At 39.0% G+C, this 17510-nt stretch overlaps 1 protein-coding gene across 9 annotated transcripts in view; it reads left to right on the top strand.

Moving 5' to 3' along the window:
* Positions 1-17510, top strand: part of CLDN12 (claudin 12) — an 85109-nt gene that overhangs the window by 24593 nt on the left and 43006 nt on the right. For 7 of the 9 annotated variants that reach the window (XR_014139365.1, XM_081800556.1, XM_081800558.1 and 4 more), the window contains one exon: positions 444-478. Coding sequence is in view for 8 of the 9 variants with exons in the window: in XM_081800556.1 (XP_081656682.1) it covers positions 444-478 (35 nt within the window). In the remaining variant the exon portion in view is untranslated. Of the gene's footprint in view, positions 1-443; positions 479-14550; positions 15082-17510 lie in introns of those variants that run through there. The other 2 variants (XM_081800554.1, XM_081800555.1) reach the window with 1 other exon arrangement.

Raw genomic sequence — 17510 nt, 5'->3', positions numbered from 1 at the left:
GAGAGCTCTGTCCTTATACTTGTGGGGTTCTGATGTAGTTCTCAATTCAGCTTTGTCCGTAATAAATGCGACACTGTCCACAACCCTTTATCTGAAACTCCTGGAACCTGGTGGGTGGGTTCCAAACTTCAAAAATTTTCAGATTTTAGAAATGTTGTGTGGTTCATTTATGGTTTCTGGGACAACTCTCCCTTATCAAACATTATTATTTCTGCACTAAAAGGTATGAATATTCACATTGAGTGGGATAAATTAAGACCATATCACATCAATTCAGATCAGATTTTACTGTCAAATGAGTTCAGATTAAATTGGATTTTTCTGCCAAATGAGTTATGAAAGCACTTTTGGCTTTTAGAACTTTTTGGATTTTGAATTGTAAATAAGAGCTTGCTTGACTGTGTTTTGATCTCTAACTGTGACTTTTGTGTCTACTTTTTCAGTTGGTTCCTGGCCTGCAGAGCAGAGGAAAGCAGAGGTAGGTATACCAAGAAGCTAATAAAGCTTCAGGACTCCTTCTGTGACCTCATAACTTACTTTGTATTTATAATGTCAAATTCTTGCGCTTAATGAGACTCTTCAAAAATATAAGCTTCAGGTCCCACAAAACCTAGGTTCATCTGTAGAGAGAGGTATGATTGTCTTCCCTAAAAGCCCAATAGCCTAAAGGTAGGTACCATTATCATCCCCATTTTACTAAGGAAGAGACTGAAGCCGAGACATTAAATTATTTGGCATCCAATTGTAAATGGCAAAATCTGTATTCAAACCCAGTGGAACTCCTGAGTTATTGCTTTTAACCATTGCCTTTCTACATCTGTGCATAAAAATAATAGCTGACATTCTTTTTCCAATTAAATTTCAGAGGTTAGCCTTTATCCCAACAAAAATAACCTATGGCATCTTAATTTCTATCAAATGTCTTAGTCTGATAAGAGAAAAATGAAATTCTTCAAATAAAGTTCTCTAGTAACTTAGGAAAAAAGCACCTACAATAACAAACACTTTGGTACATTTTCTTCCAAAGATAATCCACGAGATTATGTCCTGTTTACAAATTATCATTTTCCTGGGGCGCCTGGGTGGCTCAGTCGTTAAGCGTCTGCCTTTGGCTCAGGTCATGGTCCCAGGGTCCTGGGATCGAAACCCCGCATCGGGCTCCCTCCTCTGCGGGAGGCCTGCTTCTCCCTCTCCCACTCCCCCTGCTTGTGTTCCCTCTCTCGCTGTGTCTCTCTCTGTCAAATAAATAAATAAAACCTTAAAAAACAAAAAAAACTAAATTATCATTTTCCTGATAGCAAGCCTTTAATGTTAGGCAGAATCTACTCCTTTTCTCCAAAATGTAATTGTATTTGCACTTCCCAACAACTATATTTGGCTTTTCATGAAATTCAATCCAGAAATCAGTGAAAACTGTGTACACAGAATCCTCTAACATTTCTGTGTACACAGAATCCTCTAACATTTCTATAACAGTAAATGGTTTTGTGTATATATAACCTCATTTCTCTGCATAACAAGCCACGAGAAAGGGAAACTGAATACCCACATTTTACAAATGAAGACAAGAGAAAGTAATTCCTCCAAGGTCACCAAGTAGTGGTAAAATTGGCACCAAGACTCAGGACATTTCCTCTCCCCTTGTCCAAGGCCAGTATTACCACCTCTGTTTTATAAAAGCTTGAGGGAGAAGTTTCTCCTAAGGGGAAATGTAGAAGGATGTTTATTTAAAGAGCATCGACTCTGGTCATAGAGGCTTCAGGTTGTCTCATGTATAACTTCATCTGCTGGCTAATTGCTAACTTCACGTTTCTAAGAACAACAAACCCCACACATTCAGACTGATTTTTATTTCATTCTCAAATTGTGTACTTGGCATAAGAGAACGATAGGAAAATGTTCTCACAGTTACAATACTATTTTAAACATTTTGTTATGAAATATAAAGTTATAGAGAATAATGATGATCTTTTAAAGAGGATAATAACCCACCTACGATATGCCTTAACATTTTGCCATATTTGCTTCGGATATTTTCTCAAGCAATAAAGTCTCAGTGTTTTCCCAATCCCATTCTTTTCTTGCACTACCCAGAGGTAAAACCAGAAAACTAAATTTTGTATATTAATCCATAAATATTTATATAATACTTTTGCATTTACATGTTCTAAATACAGGTTTTTTTGGTATTTATATAAAAAGGTAAATTTTATCATTTATATAAATATCTTGTATCTACCATTCTGCAATTTGTTTTTTTACACTCAGTGTTGTTTTGGGATTCATGCTGGTTTGAAAGCTAATAGATATATGCCTTTAGCTTTTGTAATATTGTGGATGGGATCTTCATTTCAGCATTTCCTATTTGGTTGTAACTGGGATCAAGGAAACTTTGTGAACTCGTTTATTAGTTTTAATAACTTGTAGATTCTCTTGGCATTTCCATGTGGGCAATCATCTGAAAATAAGTCCAGGCAAGAATTTTTAAATGATCTTATTTCTCAGTGTGACCTGCTACTTTACATAATAAAAAGCTCCCAGGATATCTGATTTCTAAAATAAAATCATTCTCCAGTATCTACAAGCATATGTTCAAGTGCAGATATTCAGGAAATGCCTTCTTTCCCCCGTCCTGCATGTTTTTCAAAAGGTGTAGTTATAACCATATTCTTTTCTTGCTCTGTCACCCTAAGACTTTATTCTCAGACATTATTGCTTGGTGTGACTTCAAATGGAGCACCAGAAGTTTCAAGAACAAGAAGCAAATGGGTCACTTTTATTTCAAAAAGACCATATTATCCCACTTAACATTATCTGTGATTTTATAAAAGAGTGGAGAAATATTTTGGAGAAATAGTGTTTAGCTTTAAGAAGCTCCTAATCAGATTTCTCTGTAAATTGAAAGAAAGGTGTTCTCTTTTTATTTTTTAATAAAACAAGTTGGAGATGAGATGTGAATTCAACATCATCTGTTCCCATTGAGAAGAAAAGTTAAAGGGTCAGATAATGAAAATCAAGACCAAAGACCCATTATCTTTGTGGCCATTTATTCTGACCACCTATCAGTACTGGGCAAAAAGACCAGTTGTCTTAATAAAGCAAGTCTCCTGGGAAAGCATACTCTGGTTTCCATGTGAACTGGGAGCCAGAGTTTTAACTTTATGTCTTTTCTCATTATTTTGAACTGACATCGTTAAAGGACATTTTTCTAAAACTCTGCTCAATAGAAGACATTATTAAATACACACTATGTGTCAATTAGGCCTCTTTGGATGCAAACAATAGGAACTGATTACTTAAGCAAAAAGTTATTGGCACTAGTCTAGGTAGCTCAGAGAGTCAAAGGGAATGTTGATGAAGGGAAAGGGATGAAGGCACTTCTGGGAATCTAGGCAACTAGGAATGAGTGGAGAGTCTCCACAGAGAACTGCCGCTTGTCAGCCCTACACATAGTCCTGTCTGTGTTACCCCACTCAAGATTCAGACTCCTGGAAGAGAGAGACTGGTTTGCCTGACTCATGCTCTGTGGCCCCTCCTTGGTGTGTGTTTTTGGTGGACTGAAGAAGGGTGGCAGGGAGGGCACCTTCGTTTCCATGTCCTTCCAGGAAATCAGGGTTTTCTTACCCAAGTAAAGGGGAGAATTGCTGTACAGGAGGACACAATAGATACTTCATTCCTCCTCCACATGCTTTTATCAAAGCCCAGTGCAGAGGTTTCCTGGCAGAGCCTCTTGGTAGTGGCACAAAAGGGGTCTCAGACCCTAGAAGGAGATAACGCCTCTGAAAGTGGTCCTGAGAATGTGTGGAGGGGAGCCTCCATCAAGTCCACCAAGGACAGCAGGCTGCCAGCGTGGATCTGAGTCCTCTTGAAGAAAGTAGCCTTATCACACACACGAAAAATGGGCTTAAGCCTTTTAAAGATTTGTATTTATTTATTTATTTTTTAAAGATTTTATTTATTTGACACAGAGAGAGAGACAGACAGACAGACAGCAAGCACAAGCAAGCGGGAACGGCAGGCAGGGGAGAAGCAGGCTCCTGGCCGAGCAAGGAGCCTGATGCAGGACTCCACCCCAGGATCCCGGGATCACGACCCGAGCTGAAGGCAGCCGCTCAACTGACTGAGCCACCCAGGTGCCCCAGATTTGTATTTATTTTAAAGAGAGAGCGTGGGTGCCAACAGGGAGAGGAGCAGAGGGAGAGGGACAAGCAGACTCTGCCCTGAGTGCAGAGCCCAACCCAGGGGCTTGATCCCCGAGATCATGACCTGAGCCGAAATCAAGAGTCAAATGCTTAAGTGACTGAGACACCCAGGGGCCCTGGGGCTAAGGCTTTAGAACTGAGAAGTGTCTGCTTGGTGGACACTTATGGGTAGGTTGACCTAGATGGCTTCCAGGAAAGCAAAAAGGTCCTCTAAAGGGACTTTTTTTTTTTTTAACTTCAGACTATTGTTAGAGCAGTTAGCTAGCTCTGCCAAGGGAGTTCTGTGGTGCCTATCTCCCTGTTTGATGCCTCGGCTCCACTACATAGCCAGGGAGGTTTCTCCCTAAAACATCTCTCCCATCATTCTTTTTTGCTTCTGTTGCTGCTCCCGTTGCCTTTGCCTATAAAGCAGGTAAATGTGCAGACTCCAAAGTGGACCACCTTAGTTCAAATCCTGAACCTTCTACCTACTTTCTGGTGACCCTCTATATCCCTATCCTGGCTAATCCGAGTGACCGTTGTTGCTAATATCTAATCACTTATAGCTCTCCAGTCTTCCCTCCTTCTTTGTAACATTTATTAAGATACCCAATCATAGTATTACCGCCTTTTCCTGAGAGCATCCAATGCAGAGGAAAGTCTTACTTCCTTAAGCCCTTCCCCAAGCACAAGGCCAAATCCTTTAACAACTCCTTTCAAACACCCTCTTACTGAGATACCCCACATTTTCCCATGTTGTGCATCTTCCTGCTCTGTTCTAAGAAATACACCCCATGTGTTCAACTTCAGGTGTGTTCCTGGTGGTCTTTAGCTGGAGGGTATTGGCACAATCATGGGTTTTGAAATTTCAGTGACCTGGTTTAGCATTCTGGCTCCATTAACCAGCTATATGAACTCACAGGTCTCTTAACCTCTCTGTACCTCAGTCTCCTCATTTGTAAAATGGAGGTAGTTGTAGCACTTTTCTATCTGAACTGTTATGAGTATTAACATGTAAAGAGCTTAGCACAGCGCCTGACACATAAGTTATCAATAAATATTTGCTATTTTTATTTGCTCAGCAATAGTAGAATTTTCTTACTTTAACAGAATACTAATTCCAAGATTTGCATTTGATTTTGTCCTTTGATTTGCATTTGATTTTGTCCTTTGATTGGTGGAATTATCCTTGATTTTATTCCATGATTCTTGCCAAATTACATAAATTTGAATTCCAGTGTATGTGTGTGAATGTGTGCATGCAGGCATTTGCTGAGAGGATGAAAGGAGGGCCTAACATTTACTGAACATTACATACCAGACACTTTGCTGGGGTTGTTTATTTTTTGTAATGAACAAAAGCTAAGGGGATTTTCATGAAAAACTTTTTGAAGCTAGATGCACAATTTTCCAGCAGAGCTGCAAACAGTTCTGCTGAAAAAAAGGGCCACTTAGCCATCCTCCTGAGGAGTTTGAGTCTGATTTAAGTCTGAAGCAAGGATTTAGATTTAATTTTCCTGCAAGGGGTAGAAAAATTCTCTGCCAAAGACGTGACCTTCAATTTTTTTTTTTTTTCCACAAAATGCCTTTCAGAGCCTGCAAAACAAAGTTAACTCACATAAAAATGTAGATCAAGTTAAGATATGAAATCACATATGCTATTTACTGGCTCTATAGAAGTTTGACAGCAGAGTTTAGGTTGTGACAAGCTTCAAGATATCTGAGAAGACCTTTCATTTCAGGGTCTGGAATGATTAAATGATTAAAATTGCTTTTTAATAATTAAACATGCCATCTGTATAAGGTAGAGCGTGACCTTTCACCCAGGTCTCTCAGGCTGTTCTAGAATTTCTGCAGTTGGCACATATGGTATCAGAAATCCATTGCTATTCTTCCTTTGAAATATTAGAGGAGCAGACTTAGAGCAGCTGTTTTTGGGCTGCCAGATTTCATTGAAATGTGGGTTTTAAAAGCCCTTGGCTTGTCATTTTGAGTTAGCTTACCTTAATCACAAATTTCACCATAATATAATTCAACTGATGCCTGAAACTCAATATAGCAGAACATTTGCTGAACAATGCACTTAACAACACTAACCAACCAGAATGTATGTTTTCCTTCAAAATGTCCCTTTCGGGGCACCTTTGTGGCTCAGTTGGTTAAGCGTCTGCCTTTGGCTCAGGTCATGATCCCGGGGTCCTGGGATAGAGCCCCGAGTCTGACTCCCTGCTCAGCGGGGAGCCTGCTTCTCCCTCTCTCTCTGCTGCTCCCACTGTTTGTGCTCACTCTCTTTCTCTGTCAAATAAATAAATAAAATCTTTTTTTTTTTAAGATTTTTATTTATTTATTTATTTGACACAGAGAGAGATAGTGAGAGCAGGAACACAAGCAGTGGGAGAGGGAGAGGGAGAAGCAGGCTTCCCGCCCAGCAGGGAGCCCGATGCGGGGCTCGATCCCAGGACCCTGGGACCATGACCTGAGCTGAAGGCAGACGCTTAACGACTGAGCCACGCAGGCGCCACCCAGACTGCCTAGTTTTATTTTGTTTTGTTTTAAAGATTTTGCTTATTTATTTGACAGGGAGAGAGAAACAGCGAGAGAGAGAACACAAGCAGGAGAGTGGGAGAGGGAGAAGCAGGCTTCCGCGGAGCAGGGAGCCCGATGCGGGGCTCGATCCCAGGACTCTGGGATCATGACCTGAGCCGAAGGCAGACGCCCAACCGACTGAGCCACCCCGGCGCCCCATATAAATAAAATCTGTAAAAAAAAATGTCCCTTTCATGTTATATGTGCCCTCAAAAATGTCTAATAGCTTATAAGCATTCCTTTTCTACAGCAACAAAGTACAAGAAAACAGTCTCCACCATGCTGTCTTTCCCCTGGTGGGCCGTGTAAAAGGGAATATGACATTTGGAGAACTACCTGCTCTACTATTGCAGTACTACTGAAAAATTGATGCAACCCAGTCGTTAAGCCAACTGTAGTAATTAGATAGCAAGCAATGAGTACACTTGCATATTTGTCTCAAATGTCATTTCAGACAACTTCCATAGCTCAGAGATTGACAGATATAATGGTCAGAACAAAGGAATATCAGTCACCATAAACATAATTTCTGTGTGTTGGGGTTGGCTTTCATAGTGCTCACTAATTAATCCGTAGTATCCTGGAGACTTTTCATCTGCTGGCCTTCAACAGGCTGTTTAGTTATTAAAGTTCAGCTTTGAGACTCCATTTGAATGCTTTAAGTACTGACTTAGTGCTTCCTTTGAAAATAAACTCAATTCAACATTTGCATTTAAAAGTGTGGATTTTTAATCTAGAAGCAAAGACAAGGGAGCTAGTCTTATTTTAAAATATGCTGCAAATTTTATTTTTAAAAGCCAATCCATGGGAGAAACTCTCTTAGAATCTGCTATTTAAATTTTTGCTCACATAAACTTATAGCTGGGGATCAAGAAAAACTATCGTGTTTGCCTTATTGTATTCAGGAACCAGAGGAAATTCACTGGGTGTTACGACACAAAATAAAATAAGGTACATTTGCCCTTTTTACCCACAGCAAGATTTTTAAGCCAACAGACAGATAATAAGTATTTATTTATTTATTTATTTAAAAAAATGTTTATTTCTGAGTTCCTCCTATATATATATATATATATATATATATATGGGTACTGGCACACTTACCACTATGAATGAGATTTGTAAGAACTCCGTCTGGGTTGAATATAGAGAGTGAAATACATAAAATAAGTATCCATAATACTAGGTGATTTTATATATATATACATAGACACAGACATGTGCACTTGCGCACAGGATTTATAAATCAAAGGAGAGGACTTTGTGAAGGAAAGGTATGCTGCTTATTTACCAGCTCACCTTCCAAATCCATTTTTGACCCTTCTCTTCCCTGCCCTGACCTCTACAGATCGCCTTACCTGAGTTTCTTTGTCCCTCTGGCTTTGGGAAGGTAGATAGTAGAGAGAGCTCGGGGTATTTATTCCCTCTGCTCCCTGAGCCAAACTACGTTTCCCCAACTTTATGACCGCAGCTCTTATCAGCCAGTCCCTCTCCAGTTCTCTTCAGATTGTGGTCTCTCAGGCCCCACTTTGCCCCTTCAGTTCCAGGACTGGTAAGAGCTTCCCTTTGGTGGTCGGTCATCCCTGGGTGCTCCACCATCCTTTGTTCTTGTCATTCCTGCCCATGCCTCACTATTCAGTCCTCTGCTTGGCTTCTCTTCATTTAACTCTCCTGCTGGTGTCTTGACTGACACAGAAAGAAGGAATACAGAAAGTCAAGAAAGATAATATGGAGGTTCCTATACCTTTGAATGTTCTACAGATACACTTTGGTAAATCGGAGCAAAGTTATTATCCCAGCTAAAAACATGTTTCTCTTGCCACCAGCAGGTGGCATTAGCAATCATATCAGTCATGTAGGGCTGTGCATTGTTCTTTTTTTTGAGTCTGTTGGCTATTGTGATATTGTGATTTATAAAAAGAAATATATATTTGGTCTTCATCCATATTTTTGGCTCAGAGCTCCCTAAAACCCTTGGAATTTCCTGAGTGAGAAGAGCAATAAAATTGTCTTTTGTTATGTTCATGAGGCGACTTTTAGAAAGCACCTAGGGATGGGGGCTGGTAGCCAGAACCAACCCTGTGATTTGAGGGTTGGAACTTGTACTTCTATTTCCCCCCTCCCCCACCTCTAGGGAAGGGAAATGGGCTGGAGGTTTGAATCAATTGCCAATGGCCAAAGTTTAATCAGTCATGCCTCGTCATGAAGCCTTTGTAAAAACTCAAAAGGACTGGGTTCAAAGAACTCCCAGGTTGGTGAACCTATGGAGATTTGGGGAGAGAGGCATGCCTGGGGAGGGCATGGAAGCTCTGTGTTCTTTCTCCATACCATGCGCTGTGCATCTCTTCATTCTGGCTGTTCCTGACTTAATCCCAACTGGTCTAGTAAGTAAAGTGTTTCTCTGAGATCTGTGAGCTACTCTAGCAAATTAATCAAACTCAAGAGGGAGGTCATGGGAACCCCTAATTTATAGCTGGTTGGTCAGAGGCACAGGTGATAGCCTGGGTTTGTGATAGGTATCTGAAGTTTGTGGGGACAGTCTTGTAGGACTGAACCCTTAACCTGTGGAATCTGATGTTACCTCTGGATAAATAGTGTCAGAATTGAGTTGAACTGTAGAAACATAGCTGATGTCCAGAGTATTGTTTGCTGGTGTTGGGGGGACTACCCTTCCCCCACTACCTACACATTGAAATTGGTGACCAAAACCTAAAAGAGCTATTTTTCTCTATTTTTAAAATGTTATACAAACATTAATTCTACCTGAGAAAAGCAAAAGCTGTGAAAGAGTTGAAAAACTATTTTAATATGCACACATTTACTTTTGATAAAGGCAAGAGTAAAGATGATTTGGAAAAAATGCAAAGGAGAAAGAAAAGAACAAATTTTGCATGTGCACAAGGAATGAAATTCTTATGTACTGACAAATAGACAGTAATCCACAAAAGACTAATCCAAGAGGCTGAGGCAATGAAAAAAATGTGTGTGTGTGTGTGACTAAGGGATCATAATTAACACAATTAATGCCTGTTAGCATTAGGAAAGGGCTAGGAATTTGTTCCAAAACTTAAAATGAGGAATGACTTTGAGGCTTCTCTCCTGGGTGACTGGATGGATATTAATGCTATGAATCAAATTCAGAAAACAGGAGGAAGAACAAATTTGACAGAAAATGTCAGGGAACAAGAATTCCTGTCCCCTTAAAGGGTCATTCTAGCTGGACTAGGAATCAAATTGACATGAGAAAGATTAACAGGAGAAAATCGAATGTAATAGTGTATGCCCAAGGAATCCATGCAGACATGGAAGTTCCAAAGATAGTCAGGCAAAATGAGGAATATATGTCATCCTACCCCAAGTGGGTAGGTGTCTGGGACTTCAGAGGAAAGGAATGCACTTCACAGAGTGATAAAAAGCAGATGTTTGGTAATTAGGCATTTGCTCTGCCATACAAATGGGTGACTCAGATAAAATTTATCCCTGCTATTAATCCTTATTCTGGGAGAGACTCCCCAATTTAGATTCTTCTATGTAGTTAAGGGAGAGGCAAAAGTTTCTCTTGAGCCTGTAGGGTCTTGATTGCTGATTGCCTTCAGTTCAGAATAATCTTCATGCCCAAGTGGCCCATCCTGGGGTGGCCTGTCCTTGGCCCTACTGGAAGATGCCTCTGACTTTGGGCATACTGAGTTTAAGGTGTCTGAAGGACATCCAGGTAGAGATTTCTAGATGGAACTTGCAAGTGTAAGACCAGAACTAAGGTGATAAATGATTTTGGGATATAGCTTTAATTTTTAAAAGTATTTATTGAGCACCTACTATATGCTAGGCACTGTTGTTAAGGTCGGGTTATATCAGTAAACAAAGGAGAAAAAAACCCCTACTCTGTGGAGCTTATATTCTGGTGGACAGGAGAAAGGAAAATAGCAATAACATAATAAGTAAATTATACAGTGTTTTAGGTAATATGATACCTGGGAACAATAGAGCATAGTAAGGGGATTGGGATTGCTGATATGAACAGATGTGGGTTCCAAATATTCTGAGGTGGTTCAGATTAAGCCTCATTGAGAAGATGCCATTTAAGCAAAGACTTGGAGGACCTGAGGAAGTTAGCCAATGGGCTATCTGAAGGAAGTGTGTTCCAGCCACCATAAAGGTTCTGAGATGACAGCATGTCTGATGTATTTGAGAAACAACAAAGATGCCAGCATGGCTGTAGCCTAATCACACAAGAGGACAGTAATAGTAGATGATGCCAGAGAGGCAAGGTGGAGAAGTGTCAGATCACATAGGCGTCAGCTTTTTGTAAAAAGCTGGGGTATTACTCTGAGTCAGATGGAAGGTTCTGAATAGAGGTGTTCCCTAGCTTGACTGACTTCCTTCCTTCCTATTTATTTATTTACTTATTTATTTATTCTTTTTATTAAGTTTTGAATTTTAATTCCAGTATAGTTAACATACAATGTTATATTAGTTTCAGGTGTACAATATAGTGATTCAACAATTCTACACATTGCTCATTGCTCATCGCGATAAGTGTACTTTTAATCCCCTTCACCTATTTCACCCATCCCCCCACCCACTTCCCCCGGGAACACTCAGTTTGTTCTCTATAATTAAGAGTCTGTTTCTTGGTTTGTCTCTCTCTTTTTTCCCCTTTGTTCATTTGTTTTGTTTCTTAAATTCCACATATAAGTGAAATCATATGGTATTTGTCTTTCTCTGACTGACCTATTTCACTTACCGTTACACTCTCTAGCTCCATCCATTTCATTGCAAATGGAAAGATTTCATTCTAAGGCTGAATTTTATATATATATATATATATACATACCACATCTTCTTTATCTATTCATTAGTTGATGGACAATTGAGCTGCTTCCATAATTTGGCTATTGTAAATAGTGCTGCAATAAACATAGGGGTGCATGTATCACTCTGAATTAGTGTTTTTGTATTTTGGGGGTAAATACTTAGTAATGAGATTATTGGATCATAGGGTAGTACTCTTTTTAACTTTTTGCGGAAACTCCATACTGTTTTCCACAGTGGCTGCACCAGTTTGCATTCCCATCAACAGTGCCAAAGGGTTCCTTTTTCTCCACATCCTCACCAACATTTGTTGTTTCTTGTGTTTTTGATTTTAGCCATTCTGACAGGTGTGAGGTGATATCTCATTGTAGTTTTGATTTGCATTTTACTGATGATGAGTGATGTTGAGCATCTTTTCATGTGTCTGTTAACCATCTGTATACCTTCCTTAGAGAAATGTCCATGTCTTCTGCCCATTTTAACTGGATTGTTTGTGTTTTGGGTGTTGAGTTTTATAAGTTCTTGATATATTTTGGATACTAACTTTTTATCAGATATGTCATTTGCAAATATCTTCTCCCATTCTATAGGTTGTTTTTAGTTTTGTTGGTTGTTGCCTTTGCTGTGCAGAAGGTTTTTATTTTGATGTAGTCCCAACAGTTCATTTTTGCTTGTTTTTCTCTTGCCTCAGGAGACCTATCTAGAAAAATGTCACTATGGCCAGTGTCAGAGCAATTACTGCCTGTGCTCTCTTCTAGGATTTTTATGGTTTCAGGTCTCACATTTAGGTCTTTAATCCATTTTGAGCTTATTTTTGTGTATGGTATAAGAAAGTGGTCCAGTTTCATTCTTTTGCATGTAACTGTTCAGTTTTCTCAGCACCATTTGTTGAAGAGACTGTCTTTTTCCCATTGCATATTCTTGCCTCTTTTGTCAAAGATTAATTGACCATATAATCATGGATTTGTTTCTAGGCTTTCTAGTCTACTCCATTGATCTATATGTCTATTTTTGTGCCAGTATCATACTGTTCTGATTACTATAGCTTTGTAGTATTACTTGAAATCTGGAATTGTGATACCTCCAGCTTTGTTTTTCTTTTTCAAAATTTGGTCTTTTGTGGTTCCATACAAATTTAGGATTATTTGGTCTAGTTCTGTGGAAAAATGCTGTTGGTATTTTGATAGGGATTGCATTAAATCTGTAGATTGCTCTGGGTATCATGGGCATTTTAACAGTATTTGCTCTTCCAATTCATAAGCATGGGATATCTTTCCATTTGTTTGTGTCACCTTCAATTTCTTTCATCAGTGTTTTATAGTTTTCAGAGTACAGGTCTTTCACCTCTCTGGTTAAGTTTATTTCTAGGTATTTTATTCTTTTTTGGAACAACTATAAATGGGATTGCTTTCTTAATTTCTGTTGTTTTATTATTAGTGTATAGAAATGCAATGGATTTCTATACATTGATTTTGTATCCTGCAACTTTACTGAATTTATTTATCAGGTCTAGTAGTTTTGGTGGAGTCTTTAGGGCTTTCTATATAGAGTATAATGTCATCTGCAAATAGTGAAAGTTTTATTCCTTGCTTACCAAATTGTATGCCTCTTATTCCTTTTTGTTGCCTGATTTCTGTGGCTAGGACTTCAGTACTATGTTGAATAAAAGTGGTAAGAGTGGACATTCTTGTCTTGTTCCTGATCTTAGAGGGAAAGCTCTCAGTTTTTCACATTGAGTATGATGTTCGCTGTGGGTTTTTCATATATGGCCTTTATTATGTTGAAGTATGTTCCCTCTAAACCTACCTTGTTGAGGGTTTTTTCATAAATGGATGTTGTACTTTGTCAAGTGTTTTTTCTGCATCTATTGAAATGATCATATGGTTTTTATCCTTTTTCTTGTTGATATGATGTATTACATTGATTGATTTGTGAATACTGAACCACCTTTTTGCATCCTGGGAATCAATTCCACTTGATCATGGTGCATGATTTTTTAAAATATATTGTTGGATTTGGTTTGCTAATATTTTGTTGACGATTTTTACATCTGTGTTCATCAGAGATATTTGCCTGTAGTTCTTTTTTCTTGTGTCTTTGTCTGGTTTTGGTATCTGCATGCCTTATAGGATGAATTTGGAAGTCTTCCTTCCTTTTATATTTTTTGAAATAGTTGAGAAGAACAAGTATTAACTCTTCTTTAAATGTTTGGTGGAATTCACCTGTGAAGCCATCTGGCCCTGGACTTTTGTTTGTTGGGAGTTTTTTGATTACTGATTCAATTTCATTGCTGATAGGTCTGTTCATATTTTCTATTTCTTCCTGATTCAATTTTGGGAGGTTATATGTTTCTAGGTATTTATCCATTTCTTCTAGGTTGTCCAATTTGTTGGCATATAATTTTTCATAATATTCTCTTGTAATCCCTCATATTTCTGGGGTGTCAGTTGTTATTTCTCCTCTTTCGTTTCTGAATTTGTTTGAGTTTTCTTTCTTTTTTTTTTTTTTATGAGTCTGGCTAAAGATATCAATTTTATTGATTTTTTCAAAGAACCAGCTCCTGATTTCATTGACCTGTTCTTTTCTTTCTTTCCTTTTTTTTTGGTTTCTATTTCATTTATTCTGTTCTAATCTTTATTATTTTCTTCCTTCTATTGGTTTGGGGTTTCATATGTTTTTCTTTTCCTAGCTCCTTTAGGTGTAAGGTTAGGTTGTTTATTTGAGATTTTTCTTATATCTTGTGGTGGGCCTGTATTGTTCTAAACCTCCCTCTTAGAACAGCTTTTGCTACATCCCAAAGATTTTGGACCATTGTGTTTTCATTTCCATTTGTCTCCTTGTATTTTTTAATTTCCTCTTTGATTTCTTGGTTGACCCATTCATTGTTTAGTAGCATGTTATTTAACATCCATGTATTTATGCTCTTTTCAGATTTTTCTTGTGGTTGATTTCTTTTTTTTTTTTTTTTAAGAGATACAGCGAAAGAGGGAACCCAAGCAGGGGAAGTGGGAGAGAGAGAAGCAGACTTCCTGCTGAGCAGGGAGCCCAATGTGGGGCTGGATCCCAGGAACCTGGGGATCATGAACTGAGCCGAAGGCAGACGCTTAACAACTGAGCCACCCAGGCACCCCTTGTGGCTGACTTCTAGTTTCATAGCATTTTCATCAGAAAACATGCATGGCATGACTTTGATCTTTTTTAGTTTGTTAAGACTTGCTTTATGGCCTGATATATGATGTATTCTGGAGAATGTTCCATGTGCACTTGAAAAGAATGTGTTTTCTGCTGACCTAGAATGTTCTTTTTTTTTTTTTAAAGATTTTATTTATTTATTTGACAGAGAGAGAGACAGCGAGAGCAGGAACACAAGTAGGGGGAATGGGAGAGGGAGAAGCAGGCCTCCCGCCGAGCAGGGAGCCTGATGCGGGACTCGATCCCAGGACCCCGGGATCATGACCCGAGCCAAAGGCAGGCACTCAATGACTGAGCCACCCAGGCGCCCGACCTAGGATGTTCTAAGGGCACCTGGGCAGCTCCATTGGTTAAGCCTCTGCCTTTGCCTCAGATCATGATCTCAGGGTCCTGGGATCGAGCCCTGAATTGGGCTCCCTGCTCAGCAGGGTATCTGTTTCTCCCTCTCTTTCTGCCCCTCCCCCACCCCGCTCATGCCTCCCCCCCTGCCGTTCAAGTAAATACATAAAATCTTAAAAAAAAAAAAAAAGGATGGGATGTTCTGAATATATCTGTTAAATCAAGCTGGTCCAATGTGTCATTCAAAGCCACTCTTCCCTTGTTGATTTTCTGTTTGGATAATCTGTCCATTGATGTAAGTGGGGTGTTAAAGTCCCTTACTATTATTATATTACTATTGATTACTTCCTTTATATTTGTTATTAACTGCTTTAAGTATTTGGGTGCTCCCACTTTGAGTGCATAAATACTTACAATTGAATCATTATATAAAAAACTAATGATGTTCTATACGTTGGCTAATTGAATTTAAATAAAAAATATTTACAATTGTTATATCTTCTTGTTGGATTGTCCCCTTAATGATTATATAGTGTCCTTCTTTGTCTCTTGTTATAGTCTCTGTTTTAAACTCTGTTTTGCCTGATACAAGTTTTGCTACCCTGGGTTTCTTTTCACAGCCATTTGCATGATAAATGCTTCTCTATCTCTTCACTTTCAATCTACATGTGTCTTTAGGTCTGAAAGGAGTCTCTTATAGGTAGCATATGAGTGGGTCTTTTTTTTTTTTTAATCCCATTCTGTCAGCCTAAATCCTATGATTGGAGTGTTTGGTCCCCTTACATTGAAAGTAATTATTGATATGTAGGTATTTATTGCCATTTCGTTACTTGTTTTATGGTTGTTTTTGTAGTTTTTCTCAGTCCTTTCTTATCTTGCTCTCTTCTCTCATGATTAGTTGGCTTTCTTTAGTGATATACTTTGATTCCTTTCTCTTTATTTTTTGCATATCTATTACTGGTTTTGTGGTTACCATTTGGTTTGTATATAACATCTTCTGTATATAACAGTCTATATTAGGTTGATGGTCGCTTAAGTTTGAACCCATTCTTTACTCCTGTCCTCCTCACGTTTTAGTTCTATGATGTCATACTTTATATACTTTTATTTTGTGAGTCCCCTTGATTGGCTTTTTACAGATACACTCATTTTTACTGCTTTTGTGTTTCCTACTTTTTATTACTCTTGCTTATGGTCTTTGCTTTCCACTCTAAGAGTAATGTAGGGCTGGTTTAGTGGCCATGAATTCCTTTATTTTTTGTCTGGGAAACACTTTATCTCTTCAATTCTGAATGATAAACTTGCTAGATAGAGTTTTCTTGGCTGCAGAATTTTTCCTTTCAGCACTTTGAATATGTCATGCCATTTTCTTCTGGCCTGCAAGATTTCTGCTAAAAAATCAGCAGGTAGCCTTATGGGGTTTCGCTTGTATGTAACTGCTTTATTTTCTCTTGTTGCTTTTCAAATTATTTCTTTATCACTACTTTTTGTCATCTTAACTACTATGTGTCTTTTTTTCTTTTAAGATTTTATCCATTTACTTGAGAGACAGCAAGCTAGAGAGAGCGAGCGAGCATGAGCAGGGGGAGGGACAGAGGGAGAAGCAGACTCCCTGCTGAGCAGGGAGCCCAATGCGGGGCCTGATCCCAGGACCCTAAGATCATGACCTGAGCCAAAGGCAGACACCCAACCGACTGAATTACCCAGGTGCCCCCCCCCTTTGTGTCTTGATGTGGACCTCCTTGGGTTGATTTTTCTGGGGGGAGAAAGATCATAAGTTTTGAACATGTAGAGATGAAATGTTTGTTTGACATTGTTTGAAGATGTTGAATAAGTATTTTGAAATATTTGACTGGAGACAGGAAAGGTCCAAGCTGGAGATATAAACTTAGGAGTCAGCAGCACATGGATGAAGAGGAGTAGAGGAGAGTTGTTGGAGCAATGCTATTGGAGAGATGTGGAAGGTGAGATCTAGTGCCCTTGGGGCAGGTTTGGTTTTGAATAGGAGCATGAATAATTCCTCTATAGCAACAGGCAGAAAAGCAGAGAATGAGAGTGGAGGCACTAGGGTAAATGTGGAGATGGAGTCTAGATTTCCTCTTGACTGGTTCTATTTTGTCTGAGATAATAAACAAAGTCATCAACTAAGGTTGGTTTGGGAGGGTGATGAATAAGGGACAACCGTTATGTCAGGAGTGTGTGAGATTGCTGACTCCAAGTCAGCGAGAGTTGGGGCTACATCTCTGGGCAAATTTCTCTCTGGGCAAGATGAAGCGATGAAACGTCATTCATAAAGCACCAAGATACTGAAGTCAGTGTAAGATTTTCAGGCATGATGGGTGGTAACATCACTTTCTCAACTCTGCTGAGGTGGGATGTTGCAATTATCTGAACAGATTC

Source organism: Leptonychotes weddellii, chromosome 12, assembly GCF_054177405.1.
Source record: "Leptonychotes weddellii isolate Sample4059 chromosome 12, ASM5417740v2, whole genome shotgun sequence".
Lineage (NCBI taxonomy): Eukaryota > Metazoa > Chordata > Mammalia > Carnivora > Phocidae > Leptonychotes > Leptonychotes weddellii.
The sequence above is the reverse complement of the archived record's forward strand: the minus strand, read 5'-3'. Positions and strand labels throughout refer to the sequence as shown.